Genomic DNA, 26,165 nt, shown 5'->3' on the forward strand with positions numbered 1-26,165 from the left:
AATCAGACAAGCCAAGAACACTTTACTCTTAGTTTTAAACTAAGGCAGGCAAACTTCTGGTCAGGAGTTGCTGACACCTCAGCAAAGTCCATCTTTGCCTATCTGGGCACCTGCCCCATGCCAGCTGCTCACAATGGGTGAAAAAAGGGTCACTGAATCTACCAAAAGCCAGCAGGAGAGCTGACATCAGCGCTGCCCATCGTGTTCTGTGCTGGCACTGCTCACCCAGATGCACAGGCTGAGGTTGGCACATGCAAAGTCCCACCACTGTGAGCCAGGCTCAAGCAGAATTCTTCCAGGCCCAGGGCTTCACCTCCAGCACACTCCTCAGAACGTGATGTTTGCAAGGCCTGTTTGGGAGGGAAATGGGAGGGGGAGGAGAAACAAAGTGTTTGTTCTGGTACCACCTGTACCCCACTGCTGCTAGGACAGTTAGAGACAGGAAGAAGGTGGCTTTGAGAGCTAATTCTTTGTTTGTTTAAACTTAAATGTAAAGGATTTGGTGAGAGGAAAAGAGGAAAGAGGTTTGATCTTCTCTTAACCCTTTGTTTGTGATCAGCAATGCAGAGAATCACAGAATGGAAGGGGTGCAAGGGACTGCTGGAGATCCAAAGCAGCATCACCTAGGGCAGGCCACACACAACACATCCAGGTGGGTTTTGAAAGCTGCCAGAGAAGAAATTATTTTGAATAAGCCAATCTGGAGGAGAGTTGAAGTTATTACTGGCAGAAGGAACAGCACAGAGACTGCTGCTGCTGCACCTAAGGGTCTGCCCCTGAAATGACAAAGAGAAAGCTGGGGGAGAACATCAATAATGAGGGCAGCAAATCCACATGGGATGGAGAAAACTGCTTTAGATGAAGGCACAGCTATGCACAGACACTTGATTATCTCCTTGGAGATTTGTTTCACTACTAGGAGATGCTGCATAGCTCAACCTCAGCATCCAAACTGTCCCAAACACTTCTCTGGTGACAGCACTGGAGATCCCAGGAACAGCAGCTGCTGGCAACAAGGGAACTTTTTTTGCCTCAGCTCCTCTAGAAGTCAGTTCTAGATTACAGCCAGCAGTTTTCAGCCCTAAGAAATCAAAAGTGCATTTCTGCTGCTCCAAATGGTCACAGCTGTAGAGCTGGGGTCTGCAGACACCACAAGCCAGCACAGGTAATAGGAGTAGGAACAACTAGTGTAAGCTGGAATCCAGGAGGTTCCACCTGAACATGAGGAGAAACTTGTTTGGTGTGAGGGTGCTGAGCCCTGGGGCAGGCTGCCCAGGGAGCTTGTGGAGTCTCCTTGTCTGGAGAGCTTCCAACCCCACCTGGCCATTGTGATCCTGGGCAAGCTGCTGTGGGTGCCCTGCTTGAGCAGGGGCTTGGACAGGATGATCTCCAGAGAGATCATCCCCAGCATGCTGGCATTGTGGGATCTCAGTTACAGCAGGGTACTGAAGGTCTGAGTTTCCCCAGCTGCAGCTGCTGTGGCTGCATAGCTTCAGCAGAGACCACACATAGTCACACTTGCTAAGGAACAGCAAAGACATTTTGTTCTTGAGTGCTACCCTGTCAGGAGCAAGGAAAGGGCAGAGAAGGAGAAAAGGAAGAAAAAGATAGAAACTGGCAGACAAAGAAGTTTTCTGGAGAGGCTGTTCCCTGAAGGTGCAGAAGGAAGTGGAGCTGAAGTGTATCTGCAGGGGCTGGCTTTCTAATTTGGACAGAAAAGGGCTACAAACACCCAGCCTTCACCCAAACCACAACCCTTTTCATTCCAGCACTTCCTAAGCAGCAACAAAGTACAGAATGCTGCACAAAGAATAAATCTAGTGTCTTTGTTTCAAAGAGACTCCACTCCAGGAGAGACTTTTAAAAAGAATAAAAGCAGCATTTCAAAGAGTTGAGTTCAGAGGGATTTTTTTTTTTTTCCTTCTCCTCCCAAGGAGAAAGCAAAGTGGAAAACTGAAGCCTCAGATGGATGTAAATGGGGACAGAGCAGAAGAAGGCTGGGCTAAGTAAGAGGGGTTTATTTTTGTGTTGTCAGGACACTGTGATTCCATCTCCTGTGTGCCCATATGGCACTTCACATGCATGTGATTTGTAAACCTTTCAATTAGCAGTGATAGTAGAAGGCAGGCAGTTATTTAAAGTAACCCATAAGGCAGCTTTCAGCAGAAATTCTAACTCCCCTGTACTGGACAAACTTCCTGTTGGGCAGTTAGATGCCTACACAAACTCTTGAGGGAGAAACAGCGACAGGGCACCACCTGGGAGGTGGTGAGAGAGCAGCAGACCCTGCTCCTGCAACACCATAACTCTGTCAGACAGCTGCTGTGGACAGGCCCAGCCTTTCCACACAAGCTGTCAAGGTGAGGGTCACCTCCTACATCACAGAATCATAGAATTGGTTGGGTTGGAAAAGACCTCCAAGACCATCAGGTCCAACCATCAACCCAACACCACCACGGCCACTAAACCATGACCACAGAATCATAGAAGGGGTTGGGTTGGAAAGGACCTCCAAAGGGCATCCAGTCCAACCCCCTGCAGGCAGCAGGGACATCTTCCACTAGAGCAGGTTGCTCAGAGCCTTGTCCAGCCTCACCTTGAAGATCTCCAGGGATGGGGCCTCAGTGACCTCCCTGGGCAACCTGCTGCAGTGTTCCACGTGTCTTGAACACTTCCAGGGATGGTGACTCCACCACCTCTCTGGGCAGCCTGTTCCAATGCCTGGCCTCTCTTACAGGACAGAAATTTTCCCTCATCTCCAACCTCAAGCTCCCCTGGCCCAGTTTCAGGCCACGTTGGAGAAGCTTACCCAGGTTGCTGCTGTCCTTGGAAGCCCAGCAGATGCAGTAGTGCTGCATTAGCTGCTCAAACAGCTCCTTCTCGTCGAGGAATTCGAGGCCTTCTATTCTGCAGGCACAAAACACAAACTCTCAGTCAGGCTGCAGCCTCAGCAGAGTTTTTAACTTGCTCTTCTCACTCTCCCAGAGTGCAAACCATGGCCATAAGGCAGTTAACCTCCCAGGAAATTAATGCAGGTCCATAAGGAAGCTGTCCCCACCACTTCTAGCACCTGCTGTCCATGTATGCAACAACTGGCCCACAAGATTTTTCCAACTTCTCATCCCTGGAATTTCCTGTTCCAAGACTGATCTGTGCAACTTCTCACAAATATTAGTATCTCCCTTCCAACCCCTTTGATACAGATTTAGGCTGGAGATTAGGAAGAAATTCTTTAGAGTGAGGGTGGGGAGACACTGGAACAGGTTGCTCAGGGAGGTTATGGATGCTCCCTCCCTGGAGGTGTTCAAGGCCAGGCTGGATGAGGCCTTGAGCAACCTGGGCTGGTGGGAGGTGTCCCTGCCCTTGGCAGGGGGGTTGGAACTGGATGAGCTTTGAGGTCCCTTCCAACCCAACCCATTCTCTATGACCTGCATGTATCTGGTCCTGCTGGGTTCAAGAAGACCCCAGAGCACAGCCCAAGGGAAGCAGGTTTCTCTCTACCAAAGGACTGCAGTGAAGAGTTGCAGACAGCATTTTCTCCAGACAATGACAAGAAGTCCATGTGAAGTCTTGGAAGAGTGATGGGTGCAGCTTCTAACAACTCTCCCACATGAGCTCATGATAAAGCACAAACCAAATGGCACAGAAGATCTGTGCTTTTTTTCTTTTGCCTAAATAGTTCCTACCTAGGATTCTTAAAGCAAGGTGTCTGAATGTCTCCCACCAGACAAATGGGAGAACTCCTCCCAAGCTGTGCCTGCTTCAAGATGTTTAACCTGGCACATTCCTTTCTCTCATTCCAAAATACTTGGATATCAGTGATGATTTTCTTTCCTCTGCTCTGGTGAGACCCCCACCTCCAATCCTGCCTCCAGTTCTGGTGTCCCCAGCATAAGAAGGACACAAAGCTGTTGGAGAGAGTCCAGAGGAGGCCACAAGGATGATCCAAGGGAGCACCTCTGCTATGAGATAGGCTGAGGGGGCTGGGGTTGTTCAGGGGGACCTCAGAGCTGCCCTCCAATACCTGAAGGGATCCTACAGGAAGGCTGCAGAGGGACTTTTCATGAGTGTGTCTAGAGGCAGGACAAAGGGGAATGGTTTGAAGCTGAGGGAGAGCAGGGTTAGACTGGATCTGAGGAAGAAGTTCTTCAGCACAAGGGTGGTGAGACTCTGGAACAGCCTGCCCAGGGAGGTTGTGGATGCTTCCTCCCTGGAGATATTCAAGGCCAGGTTGGATGAGGTCTTGAGCAGCCAAGTCTAGTTGTGAGGTGTCCCTGCCCATGCTGGAGAGGTTGGAGCAGATGAACTCTGGGGTCCCTTCCAACCTGAGCCATTCTAGGATTTTATTTTCCATGTGGAAATACATGGAAGGGAGGATCAAAAGAGGCTGAGGGACAAGAGATCCTGCACTGCCAGCCATGCCAGGGCTGCAGAAGAAGACTTTGGGAAGTTTTTTCTAAGCAGCATTCTTTGCCTCTTCAATCCAGAGAGGCAGAGTTTATGTAACCCATTTCTTGGCAATTGGGACGAGCGGAAGGAGCTGAGCAGATCCAAGGTAGTCAAAAATGCTGCAAAGAAAGCACAAGCTGTGTCTCTCCTCCACAAGTGCCATATGTTCCACACTGTCACCACTCCCAGCTACACAACCTATGGCTTGCAGGCTCACCTGTTCAGCCCCATGCTTTCAGAAATCCCCACATGGGAATACTTAGGATGATAGAATGGGATGGGTTGGGTTGGAAGGGACCTCCAAGGGCATTCAGTCCCATTCCCCTGCAACCAGCAGGGACATCCTCCACTAGAGCAGGTTGCTCAGAGCCTTGAAGATCCCTCACCTTCAAGAGGTGAGGTTCAACCTCACCTTGAAGATCCCCAGGGATGGGGCCTCAATGACCTCCCTGGGCAACCTGTTGTAGTGTTCCAGCACCCTCATGGTGCAGAACTTGTTCCTCACATCCAACCTAAATCTCCTCTGGTGACCAAGGTAACCTCAACCTGTAGTTAATGACTGACTGAATTGTGCCAATTCAGATTCAGATTCTGCACCTTACAAGTTACTCATTCAAGCCTCCCCCTTTTCAGCTTTGGTGTAGTGCAGGCTGGGTGTTCACAAGAAACATCTGTAAGAACTCTGCAGTGTTTCTGTAGCATCCTTTATCTACATATTTCTCACAGATTCATAGAATGGGTTGGGTTGGGAATATCATCCAGTTCCAACCCCCTGCCATGGGCAGGGACACTTCCCACCAGCCCAGGTTGCTCAAGGCCTCATCCATCCTGGCTGTGAACACTTCCAGGGAGGGAGCATCCACAGCCTCCCTGCACAACCTGTCCCAGTGCCTCCCCACCCTCACTGCAAAGAATTTCTGCCTCATCTCCAGTCTCAATCTCCCCTCTTCCAGCTCAAAACCATTGCCCCTTGCCCTGTCACTATAAGCCCTTGTCAAAAGTCCCTCTCCAGCTGTCACAAGATGCTTTCTATGGTACCCAAATGCAACCCCAGCAATGCCAGTCTACCCCTGGCAGCAGTAACCCTCTGGGTCATTAATGTTCCTCCAGGCATCATCTTTAAGGCTCTGCAGAGCTTCAGACTCAGGCATGCTCTGTCTCCCTCGCCAGCATCCCACGCAGCCTCCTCTCCGTCCTACTAGCGGATCCCATGCTCCATACTGAGGTGAACTACCTCGGAAGTGGCATCTGAAGATGACTTTTGGCCTTGGGCAAGCTCTCAGTGGTACCTTTTGACATCAGCCTGGGGCAGAGAGCTGTACACTTTCATCATGTCGATGGCACGCGCGGTCTCCCAGCCGCTCCGCAGCAAGCGCTCCCGCTGGGAAAGAAACAGGCAGCAGTGTTCAGAGCACTCCAGCAAAACCACCAGGCAACACTTCTCCTCCCAAGGGGTTTTCCAGGCCATCTGCTTGACCTGTTCTTTGAAGGGCTCTCAGACTCTTTCTAAGCATGTGCTGCTACCAGGGGGATAGATGGAGCTGTGCTCTGCTCTGCTGCAAGTTTTGTGCAGCCGCCTAAACTGAGGGATGTCAAGCGACCATCAGTGGTGGTTGTGGCCCTTGGGCAGCCTGCTCTAGTTGGAGGTGTCACTGCTCACTGCAGGGGGGGTGGACAAAATGACCTTGGAGGGTCCCTTTCAACACATTGCAATCTGTGAATAACAGGAACCAGTGTAAGATGGATAGGAGAGGGATGCAGCCCACACCTGCGCTGCCCGCTGCTCCTGAGAAGTGCACACAGAGAGGCAGAGCCAGCAGGTGGATTCATTCAGCTCAACATCAAGGCCAGCCAGAGCTCTGTACCCCTTTACCTGAGAGTCCAAGGACCTGCAGACTTCCACTCCAGCCAGGTTACACTGTCTTCTCTGCAAGTTCTCAATCATGATCTGTCCGAAGCGGTCCATCATGTTCACCTCAGGTAGAGAAGGAGACAAAAGTGTTCCCCCTCCCACAAGGACACAATCACAGAGAGGAGCAGCAGCTTGGTTAACCTCTGGAACCATCCAGGTCAGCAAATGTACAGCAGAACATTCAGTTCAGGGATTCATAGAATGCTTTGGGTTGGAAGAGACCTCAAAGCTCATCCAGTTCCAACCCCCTGCCACAGGCAGGGACACCTCCCACTTGCCCAGGTTGCTCAAGGCCTCATCCAAGCTGGCCTTCAACACCTCCAGGGAGGGGGCAGCCACAGCCTCCCTGGGCAACCTGTCCACTGTCTCCCCACCCTCATTGTCAAGAATTTCTTCCTAATCTCCAGCCTCAGTCTCCCCTTTCCCAGTTCAAAGCCATTGCCCTTTGTCCTGTCACTCCAAGCCCTTGCCAAAAGCCCTTCCCCAGCTCTCCTGCAGCCCCCTTCAGGTACTGGAAGGCTGCTGGAAGGTCTCCCTGGAGCCTTCTCTTCTCCAGGCTGAACAACCCCAGCTCCCTCAGCCTGTCCCCATAGAGAAGGTGCTCCAGCCTTTGATCGTATTTGTGCTCTCCTCTAGACCCACTCCAGCAGCTCAGTGCTCACATTCCAACACCAGGTCTCATTTCCCACTGCCACCATCTCCCCCCCATTCACAAGCTGAGTGCCACTCCAGCAGTGCCAGTGCTGCTTCCTTGAGACACAGGGGCTGGGCACTGCAGCCTGACTCTGCTTTACACTGGCAGCAGCGTGGTTCAGCTCTGTGGCAGCAACTCAGAGCTTGGAAGATCCTCTTACTAATTCCTGGAGCCACCCAGTTCCCCTGAGGCAGCTTTTGACTTCCAGCCAGAGGAGCTGAGTTCATGCTGATGTGATTTTTGCTCCACTTTGCCAAAGGAGACTGAGAGGTAATTATGGAACGTTATCCACTCCTGGCCAACGTTCAGCAACGTTTCTGTCTCCACTCTCTTATCTAAACCAATATTCTACAGTTGTCTCCACACACTGATTAAGTCTCAGTTACTTTAGATCAACACAGTCCCAAAATTGTCTTCCAGCATAGCTGGATGCTCTTCACAAAGAGCTAAACATCTCCAAACTCAACCCAGCACTGCAGGAATTCGGCAGGAGCTCTCTGCACAAAAGGGTGAGTCCCGCTCTTCATTTTAACAAGCACAAAACCTGCTCTCTGAAGTAGGAGTTCTGGCACTCAGGCAGCTCTAAAAATGCTATTTCTGTTTTACCTGCTCGTAATTGATGAACATCACCACTGGAAAAGTGCTTGCTGCCCACTTGAGAAGCTCTGCAGACTGCTGTGGTGTCATGTAAACCAGCACACACTCTGCCACCAGCAGCGTTGGCAAACTTGAAAACAAAACACCAAGAGAAGCATTTCTAGTAAAGAACAGGAGAAATCTAGAGAGGAGTCCAGGCAAGCAAAGTCATCTCATGTCCCACAGTGTCTTCAAAGAGCCTCCTTGCTCACCAACTAGACATTTAAGACTGAATGAAATCATCAAGCTGACCAGAGCTGGGCTTCCTGGCAGGTGATGACTTCACCACAGGTCACTCCCACGGTTACAACGCAGAGATTCAGAGAAACACAGAGTGCAAACCATCCTGGTTGGGAGGCACCTTACAGATCATCCAGTTCCAGCCCTCTGCCGTGAGCAGGGACACCTCCCACGAGACCAGGTGGCTCAAGGGCCCAACCAACCTGCCACTGACCACTTCCAGGGTTGGAGGCTCCATCACCTCCCTGGGCAACCTGTTCCAGTGTCTCCCCACCCTCACTGTCAAGAATTTCTTCTCAATCTCCAGTCTCAGTCTCCCCTCTTCCAGCTCAAAGCTGTTGCCCCTCATCCTGTCACTCCAAGCCCTTGTCAAAAGTCCCTCCTCTGTCCCCAACCCCACACCTTTCCCCATCAGCAGAGTTTTCCTCAAGCTTGTTGGGCAGACCTTGGTGCCAAGAATTTCATCTCATCCCTGAGGGTGGCCAAGGGTGCTGAGAGCAGGGTGGTTTCTTCACCTCACAGTGGTGCCAGAAGAAAAGGCAGGGGCTGGAGAAGACTCTTCTCAGAGGAGTGTTGGATTGAATGGATTGAAGCTCAGGGAGGGGATATTTGGACTGGGGATTAAGAAGAAATTCTTTGCGGTGAGGGTAGTGAGAGACTGGAACAGGTTGCTCAGGGAGGCTGTGGATGATCCCTCCCTGGAGGTGTTTAAGGCCAGGCTGGATGAGGCCTTGAGCACCCTGGGCTGGTGGGAGGTGTTGCTGCCCATGGCAGGGGGTTGGAACTGGATGATCTTTATGTCCCTTCCAAACTAAACCGTTCTATGAAGATCAAGTCCAACCTTTAGCCCAGCACTGCCAGGTCACCACTAAACCATGTCCCTCAGCACCACATCTCCATGGCTATTAACCAATCCACACCCTTTTAGAGATGAGCAAAATTAGAAATAAATTACAAATTGGAAGGGGAAGGGGGGGAGGGGGGAAAGCAAAAAAGAAGTTTCTCTTTAAAAAAACTTCTCAGAAGAATTTTAATTAGCCCAATGTGTTCAGTCCCTGTGAAGTACACTTCACATTATCTACCCAAATGCAATCCAGAGCCTGCACGTTGCAGCTTCCCCCTCCATCCACAAACCCCCCAAAAATAGACATCCACACGAGTAATTTTCCTCAGGATTAGGGAGTTTACTTTTAATTGCTAGAATGAACAGGAAAAAAAATAGAAAAAAGAGAAAATAAAAAAAAATAAAAGAGGAGAAATTCTACAAGGAGCAGCAATGTAGGCAAGCAAGGCCAGATTTCAGGAGATGGAAGTGCAGAGACTTAAATGGCAATGGGATGCATTCTGCTTCCCCATATGCTCTCTCCCACCCAGCCAGATAGCCTCTATAAATATAGCTGAGATCTGAGAGCTGTGTCCATCATCTGCTCTAAAAACTCCAATCCTGCCCCCTCCAGAAGCCCAATGCTTGAACAACAAAACCCAGAGAGTGGCTTCCAGAGCGAAGTTCACAGAACCATAGAATGGGCTGGAAGGGACCTCCAAGGGGCATCCAGTCCAACCCCCTGCAGGCAGCAGGGACACCCTCCACTGGATCAGGCTGCTCAGAGCCTCATCCAGCCTCACCTTGAAGGACCTCCAGGGATGGGGCCTCAATGACCTCCCTGGGCAACCTGTTGCAGTGTTCCAGCACCCTCATGGTGCAGAACTTGTTCCCAGCATCCAATCTAAATCTGCTCACCTTTCATTTCAAATCATTTCCCCTCTTGCTGTCACTGTTTGCAAGCAGTCCCTCTGCAGCCTTCCTGTGGGCAACTGATCACATTTTGATCCAGCTCTAGCTTAAGGATTAACCTGGAATAACTCAGGATTACAGAATGACAGGATGGGGAGGGGTTGGAAGGGACCTTTGGGGATCATCTAGTCCAACCCCCCTGCTAAAGCAAACTCTGTTCACTGAATTTCAAGTTGATTGCTACACCTGTAGGAACCTCTCTCCTTCTAGTCCTGGAGAAACCTCTCCCCTTCTAGTCCTGGAGAAACCTCTCCCCTTCTAGTCCTGGAGAAACCTCTCTCCTTCTAGTCCTGGAGAAACCTCTCTCCTTCTAGTCCTGGAGAAACCTCTCCCCTTCTAGTCCTGGAGAAACCTCTCTCCTTCTACTCCTGGAGAAACCTCTCTCCTTCTAGTCCTGGAGAAACCTCTCCCCTTCTAGTCCTGGAGAAACCTCTCCCCTTCTAGTCCTGGAGAAACCTCTCTCCTTCTAGTCCTGGAGAAACCTCTCCCCTTCTAGTCCTGGAGAAACCTCTCTCCTTCTACTCCTGGAGAAACCTCTCTCCTTCTAGTCCTGGAGAAACCTCTCCCCTTCTAGTCCTGGAGAAACCTCTCCCCTTCTAGTCCTGGAGAAACCTCTCCCCTTCTAGTCCTGGAGAAACCTCTCCCCTTCTAGTCCTGGAGAAACCTCTCCCCTTCTAGTCCTGGAGAAACCTCTCTCCTTCTACTCCTGGAGAAACCTCTCTCCTTCTACTCCTGGAGAAACCTCTCCCCTTCTAGTCCTGGAGAAACCTCTCTCCTTCTACTCCTGGAGAAACCTCTCCCCTTCTAGTCCTGGAGAAACCTCTCTCCTTCTACTCCTGGAGAAACCTCTCCCCTTCTACTCCTGGAGAAACCTCTCTCCTTCTACTCCTGGAGAAACCTCTCTCCTTCTACTCCTGGAGAAATCTCTAATAGAGTTAAATTCATGAAGTAGAAAAAGAAAACTATGAGCTCTGAGGCAGAAAATGGCTGCTGTGGGAACTCATCCCCTGCAGGACAAGGGATGGAGGGGAAGTGAGGAGGAATGAGAGCTGCCTGGGCTGCAAGGAGAACTTTAACTTGTGGGAGCAGATCCTAGCCCCCAGAAGAGAAGCAACCAGCAGAAGCATGCACTGAAAGCCATGCTTCATCCCCCTTGGTGTTTTAGGAAGGAGAAGCAAACAGCTGTGTGATGTTTGAGGATGAAAAGGGAGTTTGCAGCACAGCCCATGCAAGGAACAGCCTGGCTCCAGACGTGGAGCTCCCCAGCCTGCGTGAGGTGTCTGAACAATTCCTTCTGCTCAAAGGGCTCAGGAAAGGTAACCATGGAAATAGCATGAGGAGCTCTGGCTGCAGACACTGCCTGCCCAAGCCTGACTCCACTCTCACCACCACACCTCCACCAGCCCTCATCACAGCAACAATTCAACCCAAATAAAATGGATTGAGTCTTACTGCACATCCAGGTTGTGTTTCTTTAGCTTGTCCTCCAGATCTGAGGAGAAACGGAGATCTGCTCCCACTATGGAATAGCGACTGGAGTCCAGGCTGTGGGAGTCTGAAAGGGCACAACATGGGGAGACTCAAGGTTACAGATCACAGAGTCACACACTGCAGTGGGCTGGACCCTCCAAGGTCATCTTGTCCAACCCCCCTGCACTCAGCAGGGACACCTCCAACTGCAGCAGGCTGCTCAAGGACACATCAAGTCTGATCTTGAATGTCTCCAGGATGGGGCCTCAACCACAGCCCTGGGCAGCCTGTTCCAGTGTCTCACCACCCTCATGGGGCAGAACTTCCTCCTGATGTGCAGCCTAATTCTGCCCTGCTCCAGTTTCAAACCATTGCCCCTTGTCCAGTCACCACAGACCCTTCTAAACATTCCCTCCTCAGTCTTTCTGGAGGTCCCCTTCAGACACTGAAATGCAGCTCTAAGGTCTCCCTGGAGACTTCTCTTCTTCACGCTGAGCAGCCCCAACTCATCCAGCCTGGCCCCACAGCAGAGGTGCTCCAGCCTCTGATCATCCTCATGAGAGGGAGGCTGAAATTCTCAAGTGAAAAACTACAGGGAAGGTGAAATTGCAAAGTTTGCTCTGGTCTGTCTAACAACCAACATCAAACTCTCCTCTCTGAAGCATCCATGTTCTCCACACCTGATTGTTGGGGGTTTAGAGATGGGGAGATATGAGCACCAGACTCTGCCACAAGCCTGCTTTCGCTCCCAGCTGCTCTGAAGCAGCTCAGGCATCCCACCCGTTACCATGGCTTCAAGGAATGCAGAGGGAAGAAAGATGAGAAGATTCAGGGCAGGATTTTTGTTTTGTCTTGTTTGTAGAGTCCTCTCCAATGCCCCAGCAGATCTACTTGGTAGAGACTTGCCCACCTCCCTGAGCAGCCTGTTCCAATCCCTCCTGCAGCAAAGAAATTTTTCCTCATCTCCAACCTAACCCTCCCCTGGCACAATTTCAGGCCATTTCTTCTTGTTCTTTCACCTGCTACCCACCTCACTGCAACCTCCTGTCAGGGAGTTGTAAAGAGCAGTGAAGTCTCCCCTCAGCCTCTTTTTCTCCAAGCTGAACACCCCCAGGTCCCTCAGCTCCTCCTCCCCAGCCCTGTTCTTCAGCTTTGCTGCCCTTCTCTGGACCCACTCCAATCCCTCAATGTCCTTCTTGGAGCGAGGAGACCAAAACTGAACCCAGATTCGAGGTGCAACCTCACCAGTGCCCAGTACAGGGGCACCATTACTACCTTACTCCTGCTGGCCACAGATCAGACACAGATTTAGGAGTCAAAACCAAGTTATAATTTAGGCTTTGTGTGTGATCCACTGATGGTATTGAAGGGCAGAGGCAAATCACAAAAGGTATTCTTGAGGAACAAATACTCAGCCTGGGACACAACAGGCAGCAAGGTCCTGCAAATGCTTCCCAGCATGAAAGAGGAACTAAAATCAAGCCCCTGAGCTGCAAGGCAGCCAGCAGCAGCACAAGCACCTTGCTCCCAGTGCAGTAACAACATCTGATTGCTATGTCCTGGTTTAGGAGAGTGAAGTCATCAGGACACAAGAGCACATCATCATCCCCTCTCCCCAGAGCAGGGTGACTGAACAAACAGCAAAAGAAGGAATCTAAGCAGTGAAACAACCCAGAGTCAGATTAAAGTAGGTTTACAATGCCCAGCACTATCTCCCTGTAGGAGCAAGCTCTGGTACAGCTCCACTTGGGATACTGCAGCAGAAACAGCTCCTGGATGGCAAAATATGGGATTAGATATTCCAGGATCACAGAATGGTAGTGCTTGGAAGGGACCTCTGGAGATCTCCCAGTCCAACCCTCCTGCCAAGGCAGGGTCACTTAGAGGAACTCACACAGGACCATGCCCAGCTGGGGCTGGAATGTCTCCAGAGATATGAGACTCCATCACCTCTCTGGGCAGCCTGCTCCAAGCTCCAGCACACTTAAATTACAGAAGTTCCTCCTCCTGTTTAGGTGGAACTTCTGATGTTCCAGTTTGTGCCCACTGCCCCTTGTCCTGGCACTGAACACAGCCTGGTCCCATCCTCCTGCCACCCACCCTTCAAGTATTGATCAGCATTGATGAGATCCCCCCTCAGGCTGTTCTTCTCCAGACTAAACAGCCCCAATTCTCTCAACCTTTCCTCCTCACAGAGATGTTCCAGTCCCCTCAGCATCTCTGTAGCCCTACAAAGAGCTAAGTGAAGAGAGCAAGAGCAGCCACGTGGCTGAAGAGATGGGATGAAAGGAATGGGGATGGCCACTGCAGGAGAGGTAAAAAAACTGGGGGAAGAAAAAAGATAAAAAAAATCAATTCCTACTAAATGAAGCAGTGCTGAAACACCCTGGAAGATGTATCTCCAGTTCATTTTGGAGTGACCGGGTGTCTGAAAATGCCACCAGTTGTCTTTTCAGCTACATTTTTAACAGCTACAGGAATCAGGGGAAGGAAAAAAAAAAACACCACACCAGCCAAGAAGTAAAAGTAGAAAAAAAAAAAAAAGTTGTGTGGCAAATGATTCAACATTTTGAGTCAAGGCTTCTTTCCATGTGCATGTTCTGTAATAGCTTTACTACTTCCCACACCCTTCTATTTAAGTTATTATATCAAGGCCATGATAATGGCAGCAGTAAAAGCCCCACACAAACCCCCACCAGCCAGAGGGAAGGATTTCTGTGGTGATTGGTTTGCTGGCCAGAGCTGCAGCACAGCCAACATCACTCCCCACACTCAGCAGAGAACTGATGCAACCTTCTCGCCCAGCTTCCCTGCCTTAGACATCCAAGCACCTTCCTGACAACCAGGAAGCAACTACAAGAAGCTTGAAGTGATCCAAGAACAGAAGTAGTGCAGACTTCAGAGGTGGAGGTCGACAGCACAGAATCATCCTTCAGGGTGGCAAAGACCCTTGAGGTCACCAGGTCTAAGCACTGATCCTGCTCTGCCAAATTCACCACTGAACCATAAGCACAGGAGAGCTGATGAGGAATTCATTTGTCCTCCCTCTCTTCAGAGCCTTTCCATCCCAGCGCAGTCACTTCACTTCCATTTCCAGCATCCAGGCTGCCTGCTTCTCCTCCTTTGGTCCATTCAGACAGAATGTTCTTGTTCCTCCACACATTTCCTTGCCAACTTCCCTCCACTCTCCATTGATGGTTGTTGGCAAACAGGAGCACAGAGAGTACCCAGCAGAGCTGCACACACAGCGGGCACGAGCTCAGACAACTGCTAAAAATTGACCATTTTAAATAGATCTGAAAGCTCCTCAGGAAGGATCTCCAGAATTCACAGAGCTCAACACTTCTGATCAAAGCTTTCAACTGGAAATCTTAGGGGGAAAATAAGGGAGGGTTATTTTGGTTTGGTTGGTTGGTTGTTTTTTTTTTTTTTTTTTTAATCACAGAACTGTTTGGGTTGGAAGGGACCTCAAAGACCATCCAGATCCAGCCCCCTGCCATGGGCAGCAACACCTCCCACTAGTCCAGGCTGCTCAAGGCCTCATCCAGCCTGGCCTTCAACATCTCCAGGGAGGGAGCATCCACAGCCTCCCTGGGCAACCTGTTCCAGTGTCTCCCCACCCCCACTCTAAAGAATGTCTTCCTAATCTCCAGTCTAAACCTCCCCTCCCTGAGCTTCAATCCACTCAATCCAATACTCCCCTGAGAAGAGGCTTCTCCAGCCCCTGCCTTTCCTTCAGACACCACTGTGAGGTGAAGAAACCACCCTGCTCTCAGCACCCTTGGCCACCCTCTCCAGCTCTCCTGTAGCCCCTTCAGGTACTGGAGGGCTGCTCTAAGGTGTCCCTAAAGCCTTCTCTTCCCTAGGTTGAATAGCTCCAACTGTCTCAGCCTGACCCCATAAAAGAGGTTCTCCAGAGGTTCTGATCATCTTTGTGGCCTTCTCTGGACCCTCTCCAACAGGTCCACATCCTTCTTGTGCTGGGGGCACCAGAACTGGCTGCAGTGCTGCAGGTGGGGGTCTCAGGAGAGCAGAGCAGAGGGACAGAATCCCCTCCCTGTCCTGCTGCTCTCATTGCTTTTGATGCAGTCCAGCACACAGCTGCTTTCTGGGCTACCAGTGACCATTGCTGGCTCATGGGGAGTTTGCCATCAACTCACAACCCCAAGTTCCAAGTTCCTCAAAGCCTCACCCGGCCTGGCCTTGAACACTTCCAGGGGGGAGGCATTCACAACTTGTTCTTGGTTTTCAGCTTTTGATCCCATTCTGGAGGTGATTTGTGGGCTGGTTGGTGCTTTCCTCCTCCAAAAAGCAGAGCCTGCAGGGTTTAACATGTCCAACTTAACTCACAGTGGCTGTAACCAAGGTCTGCAGACAGGACACTGCTTGGATGTGGTGTGTCATGTGCTACAGATGGTTATGTGCACATAAGGAAGGAGCAGAGATGGAGCTGAAATCCCACAATGGTTTGGGTTGGAAGGGACCTTGAGGACCATCTAGTTCCAATCCCCCTTTCATATCTTTCCCTAACATTTCAAGTTGAAAGTTTTCATCACAGAGCTGCCCAGGGAGGTCATTGAGGCCCCATGCCTGGAGATCTTCAAGGTCAGGTTGGACAAGGCTCTGAACAACCTGCTCTAGTGGAGGATGTCCCTGCTGGCTGCAGGAGGGTTGGACTAGATGCCCTTTGGAGGTCCCTTCCAACCCATGATTCAGTTGATACAGTGCCTGAGTCTCCAAGCTGTTCTTTGACAGTGTCCCTCACCTAAGCGTGCCAAAGAAATCCCATGCCTGTTGGGAGAAGGAATGGCTCTCATATGGACCAAGATCTGGGGATGGAGGGTGGGCATATGTTGTTAATTTTCACCATGGAGGGAGCTGAAGATCTGTGCTTGAAGATATGTTGCTCTTCAACACCATGGAATGATTGGGAAAATAAAGTGGTGGGTAAGTGGCAGCTTGTTGGCAAGTCCAAAGTCTTCAGAGTGGTGAAGATCTGTAGAAGGATCTTGTGAAATTAGTGACTTGGTGATAAATTGGCTGTGGATTAATAGAGAGTGATGCATATGGGTGGAAAAAAATAGTTTGTGCCTCACATGCGAATGCTGAGCTGCTGGCTGCTGATTGCTGCCTGCAAACAAGATCTGGTTATTATCATAAATAGCTGGATGAAAACATTGGCTCAGCAATGGGCCAGCAATCAAAGCACATCTAAGGAAAAAAGACTGAAACCAAGAGAGATGCCACAAGAGGGACCTCTGACAAAGGCATGGAGTGACAGGACCAGAGGTAATGGCTTCAAACTGGAAGAAGCTGGACTAAGACTGGACATTAAGGGAAAAATCTTCCCCAGAAGGAGGTGGTGAGGCACTGGAACAGGTTGCCCAGAAAAGTTGTGGAGGCTCTGAGCTTAGAGGTGTCCAAGGCCAGACTGGATGGGGCCTTGAGAAACCTGGTCTAGTCAGAGGTGTCCCTGGCCACAGCAGGGGGTGTGGAACTAGATCACAGAAGCACAGAATGTTAGGGGTTGGAAGGGACCTCTGGAGATCATCCAGTCCAAGTTCCCTGCCAGAGCAGCATCAATAAGGGCAGGTCACACAGCAACACATCCTGAGCACCTTGAAAGTCTCCAGGGAAGGAGACTCCACCACCTCTCCGGGCAGCCTGCTCCAGGGCTCTGTCCCCCTCACACCAAAGAATTTCTCACCTTCAGGTGGAACCTCCTGTGTTCCAGCTTGTACCCATTGCTCCTTGTCCTATCACTGGGCACCACTGCAAGGAGCCTGGCACCTTCACCTTGACCTGCACCCTTCAGATACTTACTGACACAGATCAGATCCCCTTTCAGCCTTCTCTTCTCTAGACTGAACAGCCACAGGTCTCTCAGTCTCAGATCTTTAAGATGCCTTCCAACCCAAACCATTCCCTGATCCTATCCCCAAAACACCTGGACATTGTCCTAAACCCTAAAGGTCTCAGTGGAGCAGAGCCTACAGCAGCCTGATCACAGCAAAACTGCTACTCTGAAGAAGAGAAAGAGCTTCAGAGGAGGAAGGCAGCCCAGCACCTTCACCCAGTGACACTTAATTGCTATTGACTGCTCTGACTTGCTAATTAGCAGTTTTGATCACAAGACACTGCTGCAACTGGCTGCCCCTGCAGCTATTTAGCTGCAAGTGAGGTGCCTACAGCTGCTCAGCAACACCCAAACCCCTCTGATGACCTGGCACTGATGCTGCTGGCAGTGCTTCTGCAGCACATCCCAGGGTGCACAGGAGGTCTGCTAGAAGGTCTCCCAGGTGAAACACAGCAGCAGCACTCAGGAGCCCTTTTGCTGAGATGGGGCTGTCATCTTCTGAGCTCTAAATGCACACAATGGAGAGTTCTGTCACTTAAATGACACTTCAGATGCTGCATCCAGTTCTGGTGTCCCCAGCATAAGCTCACAGAGCTGTGGGAGTGAGTCCAGAGGAGGTCACCAAGATGATCCAAGGGCTGAAGTACCTCTGCTGTGAGGACAGGCTGAGGGAGCTGGGGTTGTTCAGCCTGGAGAAGAGAAGACTCCAGGGGGACCTCAGAGCTGCCTTCCAATACCTGAAGGGATCCTACAGGAAGGCTGCAGAGGAGCTTTTCATGAGGGTGTCTAGAGACAGGACAAGGGGGAATGGCTTGAAGCTGAGGGAGAGCAGGGTTAGTTCTTCAGTATGAGGGTGGTGAGACTCTGGAACAGGTTGCCCAGAGAGGTTGTGGTTGCCTCCTCTGGATAAGGCCTTGAGCAGCCAAGTTGTGACCTGCCCTAGCTGATCCTGCTCTGGCAAGGGGATTGGACTGAAGGATCTCTGGAGGTCACTTCCAACCCCTACCAATCCGTGACTCTGTGATTCTGTTGTGCTCTTAACAAGACCCTGCACAGATTTCTGAAGCCAGTGTAGCTGACTATCAGCAGCATCTTCCCTTTTCTGCAAGAGATAAAAAAATCCCAACAACTTTTTGGTAGAATAAAACCACTTCAGGAGAAGACATTTCTAACATGGCACAGAACAAATGGGCAGGAGTCTGTAAGAGAAGTAGAAAAAAAACCCAAAAAAGCCTCTTTTCCCTCTCAATTCTCTGTCCAAACAGCATTTCAAACATTAAAAGCCTGCCCACATAGCAGAACAAAATGATCAGAAAAGTTTTAAAAGTGCTGCAGTACATTGCTGGCTTCTTCTGCAGATGACTCACCTATTAGAAGAGAGTCCCCTGAATGGGATTCCATAATTGGTTTTGACAGGGGAGGTTTGGATCTGTGGGAAGAAGGAAGAAGCATCTCTGAGCAGTTGAGCTCCTTTAGCAGTGTGCTTACATTTCATTTAACACATAGATGTGTGTGTGGTGAAAACCAAAGCAGAGAATTCCTCTGCCCTCTACTGGAAACCAAAACCTTTGCACGGTAGACTTTGAGTTGCAGTTGAGTTTCACACCCCAGGACTCTTCAGTCTAGACATGATCTTTGAAGAGATATTCAGACACTCTCTCCAAACATCCTCCAGAAGCCTCAATGCAGTCATTCCAACAGGATATTCATGCACAGTACCAGCTCTCCTATCTCTCCAACTGGAAGACTTAATGGCCTCTAATCATTGTGGGGCTTCAATTAAGAAGAAAGCCTGACTGCCCCCCTGCAGCCCCCACCTATCAGCTCCTCCAGCTTGGAACAGCTGCACAGTAATTCCCTCCACAGGCAACCTGTTGCAGTGTTCCAGCACCCTCATGGTGCAGAACTTGTTTCTCACATCCCATCTAAATCTGCTCTGCTCTCATTTCAAACCATTGTCCCTCCTGCTGTCCCTCCAGGCCTTTGCAAACAGTCCCTCTGCAGCCTTCTTGCAGACCCCTTTGGGTCCTGGCAGGCTGCTCTAAGGTCTGCCTGGAGTCTTCTCTTCTCCAGGCTGAACAACCCCAGCTCCCTCAGCCTGTGCCCCTAGCAGAGGTGCTCCAGCCCCCTGATCATCCTCACAGCCCTCCTCTGGACCTGCTCCAGCAGTCCATGTCCTTCCTGTGTTTTGTGCTCCAGGCAAGGTCTGACCAGAGCAGAGGGGCAGAGTCACCTCTCTCCATCTGCAAAGCCCCATCCCTGGTGATCTTCAAAGTCAGGCACAGCAAGGCTCTGAGCAACCTGCTCTAGTGGAGGATGTCCCAGCTGACTGCAGGGGGCTGTACTAGATGCCCTTTGGAGGTCCCTTCCAACCCAAGCCATTCCAGGATTCTATGTACAACTGTCTACATAATGAACCTTTTATTCCAAGCCCCAGAGCAAGAAAAGCTTCTCAGAAGAGAGAGATGAAATCACTGCAGCTTGCTCTTCAGGACATGCTGCTCAGTTCCACCCAGCTGCCCACAGTTAAACACAAGCATTTCACTTACTTGATGTGATGGATTTTTCGTGCAACTATCATTGGAAAATCCACTTCAAAATATTTCTTAGGGAGAAGATTTTCATCCTGAGAATTGGAGCAAGACCCTAGAATTAGAGACATTCAAGTTTCTCATGCACATGACAGGAAGACAGAACCTTAAGTCCTGAGGTGTTGATTTGAGTTCACACTGGCATTTGTAACAGTGCTATCATGAAGAGTCCTACAGCTTCAATAAAACCCAAACCAGCTGTGAGACAGGAGAATGTCCTCTAGGCATGAAGAAATGGTCTCACAGTTCATGTGATGCAGCAATCCAAGGCCCCAGATCACTACAAATACATTGTCAGGATCCAGGGGAGCACAGCAACAGCAAACTGATGACATTTCCCTCACATCCTCAGTGTCACCTTCTCAGAAAGGAATTGAGGACAGAATGGTTTGAGTTGGAAGAGACCTTTGAGATAGTGGAGTCCAACCCTCAACCCAGCACTGCCATAGCCCTCAGCACCACATCTCCATGGCTTTGAAATCCCTGCAGGGATGCGGACTCCACCACTGGCCTGGGCAGCCTGGGCCAGACCTTGACAACTCTCAAGGTGAAGAAATTGTTCCTTATGTTCAACCTAAACCTCTCCTGGGGCAACTTGAGGCCATTTCCTCTTATCCTATTGTTTGTAACCCGGGAGAAGAGACCAACCCCACATGGCTCCAACCTCCATTCAGGGAGCTGTAGAGAGCAATGAGGTCTCCCTTCAGCCTCCTCTTCTCTACACTAAACCCCAGTTCCCTCAGCTTCTCCTCACCAGCCCTCTTCTTCAGACCCTTCCCCAGCTTTGTTGTCCTTCTCTGGACCTGCTCCAGCCCCTCAATATCCTTCTTGGAGAGAGGGGCCCAAAACTGAACCCAGCTGAGGTGTGCTGGTTTACCCAGAAGGAGACCACATTCCACAGTTTGTCCTCAGGCCCAGAGCCAGCCTACAAGCACCCAATGTCCCTCAACCACAAAGGCAGGGAATACCTCTTCACAGAATCATGGAAGGGTTTGGGTTGAAAAGGGACCTTAAAGATCATCTAGTTCCAACTTCCCTGCCACAGGCAGGGACACCTTGCTCATGTTACTATCTGACACCCTGAGCTGTACCAAGACTCTCCCTCTGCAGCAATCTTTTTGTGATGGTTATGTGCTGCTAGTTCAAGCTGCTCAACCTCTGAACAGTTGAGAATTCCTTCTGAATCAGGAGTCAGAAGACTGAAGCTCTTGGTTAACTTGGTCTGAAGCTCTCTCTGTCATTTGTAGCACACCTGCTCTTTATAAGAAGAAAGAAATGAAATTACAGGCCCCATTAAGCTTGTTAAATTACTGTGACAGGGCAGTTACTAAAACTGTGCATTAAGAGCTGCCACAGGAGTGCAGGGAAGAGAAAAGCTTCACAGATCAAAAAAATACTCTTCCTTTTTCCCCATCCACTGACTGAAATACACTGAATTGTGAGCAGGCAAAATGCAGCTGACCTCCCTAGGCTTTCTTGTGGCTGAGAGCCCTCAGGCTGTGCTGCCATTCAGCCAGAACTGGACAGGAAGAAACTGAATGAAATCAAACAAGGCCAAGGGTAGAGTCTGGAGTCTGGGGAAGAACAACCCCATGGACCAGGATAGGCTTGGGGCTGATCTGTTGGAGAGCAGCTCTGGGTAAAAGGTCCTGGTGGACAACAGGATCCCATAAGCCAGCAGTGTGCCCTTGTGGCCAAGGCAAACTGAGTCCTGGGGTGGATTAGAAGGGGAGTGGTGAGTAGGTCCGGAGAGGTTCTCCTCTCTTTCTACTCTGCCATGGTGAGGCCACATCAGGGAACTGCTTGAGAGAGTCCAGCACAGAGCCACAGAGGTGCTGAAGGCAGTGGAGCATCTGCCTGCTGAGGCCAGGCTGAGGGAGCTGAGGGTCTTTAGCTTGGAGCAGAGGAGCCTGAGGGGTGCCCTCGTTCATGGTGATGAAGATGAGCAGGGCAGTGTTGGGAGGATGGAGCCAGGCTCTGCTCACTGATGTCCAATGACTGGACAAGGGGCAATGGGTGCAGGCTGGAGCAGAGAAGGTTCCATGTGAACAGAAGGAAAAACTTTTCCACTGTGAGGGTGCTGGAGCCCTGGAGCAGGCTGCCCAGAGAGGCTGTGGAGTCTCCTCTGGAGACTTTCAAACCCCTCCTGGGTGTGTTCCTGTGTGACCTGCCCTGGGTGATCCTGCTGTGGCAGGGGGGTTGTACTGGATGATCTCTGGAGGTCCCTTCCAACCCCTACTGTTCTGTGACTCTGTGATTCTTCCTGAAACCAAATCTACAAATGGAAATGTTAATGAGAAGAGAAAGTGAGTCAGAGGTGTGTTCCCAATGATGCTATCATGTAACATCTGAATAACCTGAATCTGTACCCATGCATACAAACAGACACATAGATACAGGGGAGAGTTGACACAGGGGAATGTGTGAACTCAGAAATGTGTCAACTCAGCCTCTACCACCCTACACTTTGGCACTTTATTCTCATTTTAAAATAGGATTAAAAAACAAATGGAATCTTAAGGCTAAAAGAGAACAGCAAAACATGGAGTTAAGGTTCCTGAAGTTCACCAGAGGTCAGCTTCATGTGAAACAAGTATGAAGGCTGGAGCCAGGTTGGGGTCAGTCTCTTCCCCCAGTAAGAAGTGGCAGAAGAGAAGAAATTGCCTTAAATTGCACCTGGGGAGGTTTAGGTTGGACATCAGAAGAAACTTCTCGGCTGAAAGGGTTCTCTAAGACTGGAACAGGCTGCCCAGGGAGGTGGTTGAATCCACATCCCCACAGCTGTTTCAAAGAGGCAGAGATGTGGTTAGCCTTGGTAGAGTTAGAGAATGTTTGGACCTGATCCTAAAGATCTTTTCCAACCAAAGTGATTCCATGATTCTAAATCTAAATTCTGCGTGTCACATGCTTTTGGGGAAAAGGCAGTGAAAACACAGCCCCTCCCTCACTGAGCCTTCAGGTGCCTAAACTCATCCTAAGCAAGGTGAGGAGTGAGGCAGGGCAGCCTCAGGCACACCTTCACAGGGGGGTGCTTCAAGCAATCCACATCTTGGCCTTCAGTTGGTTCCCCTCAGCCCTCCTTACCTTTAACCTCCAGAACAGGGTGTCCATGCCAGCACCAAGATTGACAATCTGACAGTTGCATTCTGTCTTCTTTAGAAAAGCTTTGATCAGGTAACTGACTCCATGAACACGAGCATAGTAGCCTGCCAACAAGAAGAAGTTTGGCTTTAAGTATTATTTTCATGTAATATTTGATGCCTAACACTCAAACAAGATTTTCTTAGGTAACTGTGAAGTCTCTGTCTATTTTTAAAAATGGTGTCTCTTAGGAAGAATAATTTACTTTTTAAAGGTATCTAATCATTTACTGGGATGGGGAGAAGCATCCTCAGGAGCACGTGAGCAAGAGGTATTTAAAAGAGGCATAGATGTGGTGCTGAGGGATGTGGTTCAGTGGTAGTAGCTTAGCAGCAGTGGTCAGATTGTGAGCTCTAGGCAAGTGGTTGGACTTGATGGGCTCAAAGGCCTCTTCCACCTTCAACAATTCTATGATCCTATGGCAAGAGCCAAGAAGACTCCACCATCCTCAACAAACTTTCCCCTTTACACTGTGCATGAAATTTATAGGATGGGATTCACCCATAGCCAGCTTGGGGCACCTGCCCTGTCTGACTCCACACTGCTGCAGCCCACAGCTAGGATTCTGTCCCAGCAAAACCAGGACATGAACAAAATGTGATTAAAGAGGATTTCTTGGGTAAATCAAAGTTTTAGCCAAGTTCCACCTCCAGCCAAGCAGAACAACTCTAGCTGGTGTGTGTGTGCACACCGCTGCAGAGGGCAGAGCTGCTGTACCCTGCTGTCCTGCTTTGCAGAGATTACTTCAAGCACAGACATCACATTCAGCGTGCAGGAATGAAAGGATCAGAGTTTTGATTTAAAGAACAGCATGTGAAAGATGAGACACAAGGTGGAATTACTGCTTTGAAGAAGGCAGTAAGATTATCGTGTGGCGAGCAGGTCAAGGGAGATTCTCCACCCACTCTGCTCCGCCCTGGTGAGGCCCCAGATGAAGTACTTGGTCCAATTCTGGGCTCCCCACTTCACGAAGAACAGGGACTTGCTGGAGAGGGTACAGCAAAGGGCTCCAAACTTGTTGAGGAGCCTGGAGCATCTCTCTTGAGAAGAAAAGATGAGGGACTGGAAGATTTTTAGCCTGGAGAAGAGCAGGCTGAGAGGGAATCTGATCAATGCTCAGCAAGAGATAAAGGCTGGAGGGCAAGGGGATGGGGCCAGTAGTGCACAAACTGGAACCCAGGAGGTTCCACCTGAAGATAGGGAGAAACTTCTTTGGTGTGAGGACGCTGGAGCCTTGGAACAGGCTGCCCAGAGAGGTTGTGGAGTCTCCTCTGGAAAGCTTCCAACCCCACCTGGCCATTATGATCCCAGGCAAGCTGCTGTAGGTGCCCCTGCTTGAGCACGGGGCTTGGACTGGATGATCTCCAGAGTTCCCTTCCAATCCCCACCATGCTGGGGTTCTGTGAAATCTTCAATTCTTTTATTCCTTTCCTACATTCCATAATACTCAGTGTATAGAAGGTGTCAGATGCTCTTGAAGACCCATTAAGAACCCTTTTGCACTGCCCTCATTCACATGCCAACTTGCCTCTGTTAATTTCAGGTGCTTTTCTTTCTTTGGCTTGTCTCACAAAATACTGGATGTAAGGGTCCTTCCAGTAGCCAACACTTACAGCAAACCTGTCCAGCAGAGGGGAAAAAAAGAAGAGAATTATGATCTAAGGCCACCAAGATTCAGTCCAAAAGCTGCACAGCTGAGATGGGCTCTCTCTAATCTGGTGTACACATGCAGACAAAGCTTTAAAACCCTTTTGAGTGTGTGGAACTATTTCATTTTAAAAAGCTATAGATAGTCTAGAAAAATAGGTGGCTCTTGCCATATTAAGCAGGCACCTTTTTAATGCCCTCTGCACTCTTTGATGAATTTCTGAAAGGGAAGACCTTAATCTCAAATATTTCCTCCTTGAGGACCCAGCAAACAGAAGAATTCTGTCTGAAGTTCCCCAGACAGCACAGCAAGCATGCCACACATCACCATGCTGTGAGCTGTTTGCTGCTGTTCCAGATCTCACTTTGACACAGCCAACAGAACTTAGGAGTTTTACAATGGATTTGTAAAGGTAAACTCTCAAAACCAAAGTCAACCACCCGTCAGTTTGCGGCTACATCACTAACAAAAGGAGAACACAACAAGGAAGCAATAAGACAAGTAAAAGTCACATCCATGCACAACAGGGCAGTGCAACTCAGCACCCATCCTTTGGAGGGGATCAAGGAAAGAATTTTGAATTATAGTAATTTATAATGTTTTTGCTAAGACACCAAATGTTACTGAAGTTTCTCACCCAACTATTAGTACAATTCCAGCAATCACTGCATGATGTTCTATCAGCAAAGTCTCAGCTGAAAGCTGGGAAGATACTGAATAAAGAAGCTGGAAACTTTCTGGCCAACGTGAGGGCTCAGGCTGCGGGTCCAAATGAAAAGCACCTTCAGATCAAACACCCGCCCTCTCCAAGGGGAACTCTGACCAGGGTCCGAAGCTTATTCTCCCATATTCTTCTCCTGCACAGCTCCGTGTGTTTCCCCGGCCGGCCAGCCTTTCCAGCTCCCGGGCTCGGTACAGAAAAAAAGCACCAGGAGCGCCGAGTACGGCAGCACCTTTCCGCGGGGCAGCAGCCGTGGGAAGAGGCTATCTCCCCTCTCCTCCTGCCGAGCTTCCCGGGAGCCGGTCCGTACTTCGCCGCTTCCCCACCCGCCCTGCCTCCCCTCGCCCCGATCAGCACCGCTCCAGGGCCGGGGCTCGGTGTCGGGGGACACCGGAGGGGCCCACCCCACCCTGCCGCTCCCCGCCTCCTCAAAGGCCGCTACCGTTTGCAGACGGACGCGTCCTCGCAGGTACCCCGGACCGCCTCATCCGCCTCATCGAGGCCAGCAGCGGAGATAGGGTCACGGGCGGCAGTCGCCATGGAGGGCGTAAAAGCCGGGCCCGGGAAACCCGCGAGGTTCTGCCGCCCGCCGCTGCCGCCACCGCCTCTGTGGCCCGCCCTCCACCGCCTCTCATTGGGCAGCCATCGCAGGGCGGCCCGCCACAGCTCGGCACCGATTTGCCCACGGCCTCGTCCATTCTCATCGCAGCCAGTGAGAGAGCGCAGGCTGCCCAGCCCCGCCCAGGAAATACGGTGTGCTGCAAGGGCCGCTGGGAGTGGTAGTCATGGGGGAGAATGCTCGGCCGATGAGGCCGCGGGACGGCGGAGAATTCTTCGGTTTCTTTCACGCACTTGAGCCCGGTCTAGCTACTGCTGCTGCAGCAGCGGCGCCCCGTAATCCCGAGATCCACTGCCCCGTTGCTGCGGAGAGCAGAAATCCAGGTCCTGGGCGGGACATCCGTAGTCCCGGTGGCCCCACCTGTTCCGGGACGCGGCTGTCCCCGCGGGCAC

At 50.5% G+C, this 26,165-nt stretch overlaps 1 protein-coding gene across 1 annotated transcript; it reads right to left on the reverse strand.

The window, feature by feature from the left end:
• Positions 1–301: 301 nt before the first annotated feature.
• Positions 302–25,694, reverse strand: LCMT1 (leucine carboxyl methyltransferase 1). The gene is made up of 11 exons (XM_054391222.1): positions 25,597–25,694; positions 24,314–24,405; positions 22,729–22,850; positions 19,603–19,679; positions 18,421–18,482; positions 11,179–11,281; positions 7,662–7,782; positions 6,323–6,424; positions 5,739–5,830; positions 2,810–2,907; positions 302–350 (listed from the first exon to the last, which is right to left on the reverse strand). Exons 1-11 carry the CDS (start codon positions 25,692–25,694, stop codon positions 328–330), a joined length of 990 nt encoding a protein of 329 aa, XP_054247197.1. The 3' UTR covers positions 302–327.
• Between the last annotated feature and the right edge of the window lie 471 nt (positions 25,695–26,165).

This window comes from Indicator indicator, chromosome 22 (genome assembly GCF_027791375.1).
Source record: "Indicator indicator isolate 239-I01 chromosome 22, UM_Iind_1.1, whole genome shotgun sequence".
In the NCBI taxonomy this organism is placed as follows: Eukaryota; Metazoa; Chordata; class Aves; order Piciformes; family Indicatoridae; genus Indicator; species Indicator indicator.